The 7,502-nt window shown below is 47.8% G+C and overlaps 1 protein-coding gene across 1 annotated transcript; it reads right to left on the bottom strand.

The window, feature by feature from the left end:
- Positions 1-314: 314 nt before the first annotated feature.
- On the bottom strand, positions 315-7,238 carry LOC124681919. The gene is made up of 15 exons (XM_047216692.1): positions 7,230-7,238; positions 4,843-5,282; positions 4,667-4,730; positions 4,215-4,568; positions 3,638-3,762; positions 3,428-3,536; positions 3,193-3,338; positions 3,039-3,112; positions 2,642-2,747; positions 2,461-2,554; positions 2,303-2,378; positions 1,271-2,211; positions 881-1,219; positions 602-790; positions 315-503 (listed from the first exon to the last, which is right to left on the bottom strand). Exons 1-15 carry the CDS (start codon positions 7,236-7,238, stop codon positions 315-317), a joined length of 3,255 nt encoding a protein of 1,084 aa, XP_047072648.1.
- Between the last annotated feature and the right edge of the window lie 264 nt (positions 7,239-7,502).

Genomic DNA, 7,502 nt, shown 5'->3' with positions numbered 1-7,502 from the left:
ATAATACGGGGGGCTTGGACATAGTCATGATCCTGTAAGCTTGCCAAAATCGAAGAGGACACACCCCCCATCACAAAGCTTACATAATCATGACTATCAAGCATCTATGACAAGGCATTTCTAAGCAAAAAAACCGAAGGGAGCGGAAAAAGAGCACTCCTCCAAACATGGCCCATATTAGGCCATCATCCCACAATCTCGGAAAATCGAAGGAGACGGGATCGATCTCTCCTTCAGATTGTGGGATTGCCTGCCTTATTCTATGTATTAGAGTAGTCTTCGGTATCACGACTGTATTAAGGAGATAAGCCTTGTCAACCAAACTTGAAGTGCTCAATCATGCCGTCGCAGACTGTGCAGTTCTTGAGCAGTGTCACTGAAGCAAGGAGGCAGCCTCGGCAAGCGATGGTGTGCATACAGGGAGAGCATTTCACAATTGCATCGGCTCCACTGCACACAACCATCAACTGGCACTTTTGATCTGAGGCGCGCTCCGTAACTCCCTGCATGTTCATCAATTGATCAGGCAAAATGAACCCAGATGTAGTGGGAAAATAGCATGAGAGGAAATTTCTACTGTTTTGAGAATACATGTTATCACCTGTCGGCATTTTGTGTCCAGCGTCGGGGAAGACTTGACTCCACTTACAGCAGTGCCGCAGGTCATGCATGCCCTGACATTGCACCTCATCATGCATGCAACACATATCTTATGAAGGCATGGGACAAGCTCCATCGCGGCTTCACAGGAGCGACATATGATGCAGTAATCACTCTTGGGATGTGGAGTCTGCAGTGGGAAAACTGTATTAGTTACAAATGATACTAGAGGCTTAACTAAGGTGACGAGCAATGTAACTCACAAGAAGGGTGCACTTACTAGGTACATGTCCCACTGGGATTGGAAGAATGAGAATTTCATTTCAGTCTTGCGGCTGCTTGGAGTTACTGCTGCCCTTTCAACTGGATGATCAACAAAGCATGTTGTAGGTCTGGATTCAATCAACTCAAGCTTCCTTGCAAGTCCAGTCTCAAGCAAATCAGGATTCCTAGGTCTGGACTCAACCAAGTCAAGCTTCCTTGCAGCTACAGGCTCAACCAAATCAAGCTTCGTAGGAGTTCCAGGCTCAACCAAATCAAGCTTCCTTATTGGTGCAGACTCAGCTAAATCAGGCTTCCTTGATGCCCCTGTTTCAGCTTTTCCAGGAAGAGGTCCAGACTCAACCACATCATGCTTCCTTGATGGTTCTTGTTCATTTCTTTGAGGAACAGGCCCACAAACAATCAAATCAGGCTTTCTTGTAGGTAGCTTGATCAAATTAAGCTTTGTTGTACTGACAGTAATCTCATCAAGTAAGCTACCATTGGAGGTGGAATCACTATCCCGCGGGCTTTCAGCATTGCTTCTGCTGTACTCATCATCATGCTGGCTCTGAACATTACTCTCACTGGACACATCACCATGCTGGCCGTCAGTATTATGAGAGTCATCAGTGATATTGGGAGAAAGTGGTGATCTTGGAGACTGATGATCTGACACTGATTCTGGGAGCTCGTCATGATCAAAGGAGTACGGCTCTAGCAAGGGTACATACTTTGGTCGTGAGACCGGTGGCAGAAGGACCATGTGTGTTGCAGGGCCTTTTCCTACAGGGGCTACACGCATCCTGCAGATGCCAGGGAGGGAGCGCATGAAGTCACTTAGCTTAGGATAACCAAGTGCTGCATGATCAAGCTCCATTCTGCAAATTGATCTGAAATCAGTCTTCACAGAGCATAATGGGTACCTCTCTCCATACCGTTCGGCTGCTTCCACAAGAAATCCTGGCAACCACTTCCTGAATATGAAGAACCAAGATGGGAGGCACTTCTCTGGCAGTGGCCGCCGCTTACCAATGTAATATTGCTCATCTGCTAGTTCATCCTCCATCTCACTATAAGTTCCTCTAGGGGACTCACGGACACTGTGCCTTAAAGAAGTCCCTCTTTGGAGTTCAGGCAAGAATGGTCTAGCAACAGCATCCTTTATCTCCACTCTCCTCCCAAGCATATAGACATGATGAGCTTCCTTTGCTCTCATCATATCCTTCTCTCTCTGGAATTTTACAAAGCCAAAGCCCCGGGACTGTATCTGGTTATCCATCTTCAGCAAAATGACGATTGCTTCCTCCACAGGTCCAAATTCAGCGGCGAAGAATTTGCTAAGGTATGCTGTCAGAAAAAAAAAGCCAGAGGAAGTGTTAAAAGCATATCAATGTTTACTGTGTTGAAGATAAGTTGTTCAGGATTTCTGAGGCTATACCATTGTCTACAGAAGGTGGGAGGCCCCCAACAAAGATTTTGCGAGTGTAGTCATGCTTCTCCCAATGATCATTATGCTATAAACAAACTGTGTTGTAAGAAACAGACCATGTGAAGAAATAGTTGCTTGGTACTATAGATAGAGGATGTCTAGATTACCCGAGATAACTTAGGACCTTGTTTTGTACCACTCTGGCTCTTACTTTTGCTGGTCCGAAAGTCCCGGTGACCAGATGTCTTTGTAGTGGTATAGCTGCAACGATATTCAAAGTGACATTTTAATTTTAACTTCAGATAAGAAGCACATTTCATGTAATCATGTAACATATACAAGAAATACCTTTCATAAGAATCATCATTTTCATAATAATTGAAATCATCATCCAGTAGCTCTTTGCGCCTTTCCTTTTTCATCGCGCGGTTCTTTTCCAGTGAGCCATTGTTCACTGAAAATAACATATTTCTGTTAGACATGCACGTTGCTGAATATCCACTATTGACTATTCTAGAGTAAAACCAAGGGTATCTAACAGTCTTCATGTTAGTCTAAATAATCAAATTCCCCCAGTGTATTGAAACAGATAAACAAACAAACAGAACAGAATGTGATCTTATACAAGGACATGTGCTTAGGTTAAAGTCACAAAATGAGGTGAAATCAAGCACTTTTAATTCTATAAAACATTTCCTTTTGTAAAGTCAGTCAAGTTCTTAAATATCACAGAAAATTATCTTACATGGTGCCACATTTGCAGAGTTGAGAACAAAACGCATGTCCTGGGATGTCGCAACGTCTATTGGTCTTTGTTTTCTGTTCAGCAACAAAGAATCGCATTACAGTAATTCGATCAAGTCATTGAATCCAACAATTCTTCAAGAAATATTACTCACCGTAGGTTCTGGGCTTTGGGGTTAGCCCCAGACCGCAGAAGAAGCTGTACACAGCTCAAAGAACCATTCTTCACTGCAAGGAATAATGGGGTTTCCTTGGTCTTGGAAGGTATATCAACGCAATCTTGTGCATGAAGCAGAAGTGACTTATAGAGCAACGAAACAACAGTACCAATCAGTCACAGTGGTAGTGCACTAGTATTAAGTACTAGGAAAGGAAGTAACAAAAGGCTACCTGAAGAGCCTTGTAATTTCCCTTTGCTGCAGCGCTGTGCACTGGTGTGAGACCGAGTTTGTTACCCTGGAAAACTCTGGCACCACTCTTCAGCAGGAGCCACACAATCCTGGACAAAGACAGAAAAATACTAAGGATCATTTGGAAATAGTATAAACAGATATCTTACAATTCATCTGTTAATGGAGCAGAATTTCTTTAAAGAGGCACCTTGGCTCCTGTGTGCTTGAGCTACTACTAATGCACCAGTGAAGTGCTGTGTTTCCTTCCGGGTCGGTTTCATTGACATCAACATCCCCCATAAGAAGCATCTTTGTGACACTCATATCTCCAACCTACACAAAGAAGATTGGTAGTAAGTTTTTCTACAGATAAGTTGCACCTTTACAAACTACACCTTGTTAGGCATAGCATGATTAAAGCGAGCTTTCATCAGACATGCTTTTCGAAAATAAAAGCAAAGGGTGTAGATCTTAATCTACAAAGAGTATTTAGAGGTATATGATATTCGTAATAACTTATTCCGTGTATTTCCCAAAGTAAGGTGTAGACCTGAAATTAGACACTGTATACCAAAACTCCATGGCAGCCATAGTAACTCATTTCATGTCCAATGCAAACACAGGTGTTGGTTTAAAAGGAATACATAGGCATAGACCTCGAACTACAGGTACTGAATACTCAAACACAGGTGTCATAGAAACTCATTTCATGTAATGCTATCATGTGTTGCAGAGTTTGAAAATATATGTGGCATAAAATTGTTAACTAACATGATCATCAGTACCTTGGCAGCCCTAAGTAGAGGGGGTAAGGTTCTCCTGTCAATGTTTAGGTCCCTCCATGACGAGGCCCCGAATTGGTTAAGTAGCTGAATCTCACAGAGTAATGCTTTCCTCCTTTCATTACCATCTCTAGCTGAAGCATCTCCAATTGACAGAACCTCGTCCACGACAGAGTTGTAAATTGACCTCTTTGTCCTGACTCCTTCTATCACCACGCTCACCGTGGCCGATATCTTGTTTTCAGCTACCAGAAGCAGCATGGCCAGTGCAGCGACACGCCCCTCCATGGCGTATCTGTAAGCTACCTCCCCAACCTCTCTGGTTTTCTCTGCCAGAAGCCTCACTGCCTTTAGGTCCTACACAAACAGGAAATTGGACAGTTTTGCATGAGAGATGCATCCAATGCCAACTAGGTATGAATCAAACTGTGGTTGAGTCGACTAATGATGGGAACCTTTTGTTGCAGAGAAGCCAGGAGGTCATCGAGTGAGTTGTCCAGTGACCAATCAACTTGCACCCTGAAGAGAAAGCATTGCATGAACAGGTTAATTGAAGCCAACTTGAGAATGGTTTCGATCAAAATCCACTATGACTAGCAAATAGTTGTTGCAATTGATGCCATTGACACACCTTCTGCTCATCAGGGCGACCTCGAGGGCGATAAGGGGCCTGCCATCGACCACCCTCAAGTCGGTCCGGGCATTCCTGGAGAGGAGCAGCTGAATGCACCTCGCCGAGTGCGTCTCGGCGGCGATGTGCAGCGGCGTCCGCATCAGCTGGTCCCTCGCGTCGACGGGGGCCGCGGTGATCCCGTGGCCTCCATCGAGGAGGAGCCTCACGCACTCCACCGCGTCGTGCCTGCAGGCGAGGTGGAGAAGCCTGGTGGACATCTCCTGGTCAAGGATCCTCGAGGCTTCAGAGCCCTTGCGGAGCCTCCCCAGCGCCTCGTTCCTGAAGCTCTCGACCGCCGAGAGGAGCAGAGCGGTGTCGTCGTCTGCCACGGCACGGGAGATGCCGTTGTCTCGCCCCATCTTGTCCGCCCCGCCCGCGCCGGCTTCCTCACTTGAACTCTGCACATTGCAAAAATTGGAATTAAAATTTCAATCAGCAAAACTTGTCTCAACAGAGGTCGCAAATTAGCTGCACTACAGTACCCAAACAACCAAAGAAACTTTATCTTTTGACAACCAATATTTCTTCAAGAAATAAGGAAAATAGCTTCAAAACTGTTGCCAAGTCATAATTCTACAGAATGCTGCTCTAGCATTGGCAAAATTTTGGTTCAACAGAGTGGACTAGACTTGCTGCAATACGATGCTGGAGTAGTACCCAGGGAACTCCATCACTTGGTTCTCACAAAGAAAAAAAAACTAGTACTACAAAACGAGCAAAGTCTAGAGATGCTGCAAAATCTAGGTGCAGCATTGGCACCGGGCAGAACCGAAGGCAACACGTGACAAGATAACACAGCCGAGAAAAGAACAGGCACACAAAATGGGCTCCATATTTTGGACAACGCAGCAAGCCAAGAAGACATCATACTAGCAAAATTGGGCAAAGTCTACTAAATGCTGCAAAATGTGGTTCTAGCATTAACTGGCAACCAAACGTGCAAGGAAGAGCCTAGATCGAGCAGCATGATCGGTAAGAAAGCACGACCAAAGAAGGCACACGGAGATGGACAATGCAGCCAAGGCAAGCATGAGCGGAGCCAGTGCGCAGCGTCGGAGCGCAGTGACACGAAACTGGAAACTCTCCGTGGAGACGCACGCAGGGCGCGTAGGAACAAGCAGGTGGCGACGAAGCGGTTCGGACAGGCGCGAGTGCAGTCTAACTCCACTGCTGGTTCACAGGAGCAACGTCGCGTCAGGGCATCACGGGCAGGCTGCAGGATTGGCGCAGAGAGAGTGAGCGTGGAGGAGCACGGCGACCGGAGAGGAAGCTAGGAAAAGGATCTGTGCGCGCGAATCAAACCAAAAGCGATCGGGGATGGATGCGAAAGGCGTCCTTCCGTCCGGTTGTGGCCGGAAGCGTGGAATCTCTCCCACCGCGCGCCGGCCGGCAGAAGCAAGCAAGCGATCAAGCAATCCGGCGTCTCGTCAAATCGGCCCAAAAGCAAAGCAAAGCAAAGCCAAGGGTTGGAGCAAAGTTGGGCTCGTGAACGTGCGTTTTGCTGATCCGGTGTAGAAACCCGTGTTGACCAAAACCACAGACCTAAGCAAGCAACACCCATTTTAGGCAAGCAGCGCGTGCGCATGGGATTAACGGAAGGAAGCAGCAGAAACGAAATTAACCGCCGCGCGTTGGGACGAATTAATCGGTCATAAACTTGGACTTTGGTAGGATAGAGATCAAAGGGAAGGGAACCCAGCAACGGATGAAATCTAACGAACTCCGGCGGAACGAGCAAAGGGATTGGGGGGAACGGTAACTAGTGCGCGCGCTTGGTGATCCATCCGAAGAAAGTGAGGAAAATCTCTGTAGTAAAATAGCACGAAACGATCGAGCACCAAAGCCGAATCGCAGAACGCGAGCAGGCGACCAAAGGCATGGATCGATGAATCCGACCAAAATCTGCAGAAAACCAGCATGCGCGCACGCGAACCCCCCAACTAAACCTCGCTCGATCAGAACCCCTGCTGCAGCTGAATGAAAAAACCAATTAATCCCGGAATCCCAACACAAAATCAGGAAAACGGCCGGACGCAGGCACGCGCGCGCCTCCCTCTCGCTTCGGCGGGCGACCGGCTGCCTCTTCACCGGACCAAATTAGCCGCCCACGGCGAGCCTTAGCAGACGCCACATTCGCGAGGACGAGGTCGTCGGAAAATCCAACGAAAACCTCAGGCAAACCGCGGCGGAAACGACACCCCAGAACCCATTCCCACCTCAGGCACGGCGAGAAATCGATCGAACACCCCAAAAAAGCAAACCACGTACACGCACGCACGCGCGGAGAGGAGACGAACACAGCAATGCTCATGGCGCAGGGCGGGCGTAAGCGTAAGCGAGCTCACCTCTCCCATGGTTCCGCTCCGGGGAACCTCTCGCACCGAGGCGCTCCTCCGGGGAAACCTCCCTCTCTCTCTCGCTCCCTTGTCGCTCTACCTCGCTGGCTACCAGAGTAGTGCTCTGCTACTGCTACCCTTGTGGCTTGGCTGGGTCGCTTGAGCTCTCTATGTAATGTGGCACTCCTCCCCTGCCCGTGGAGCGATGGAGCAGCACGCACGGCAACGGCACCGGCACGGCGAGGCTCGGCCAAAACTGAAAACTGGAAAAGCAGGAGCAGG

This window comes from Lolium rigidum, unplaced genomic scaffold, assembly GCF_022539505.1.
Source record: "Lolium rigidum isolate FL_2022 unplaced genomic scaffold, APGP_CSIRO_Lrig_0.1 contig_60060_1, whole genome shotgun sequence".
NCBI lineage: Eukaryota > Viridiplantae > Streptophyta > Magnoliopsida > Poales > Poaceae > Lolium > Lolium rigidum.
This window is presented reverse-complemented; position numbering and strand designations above follow the sequence as displayed.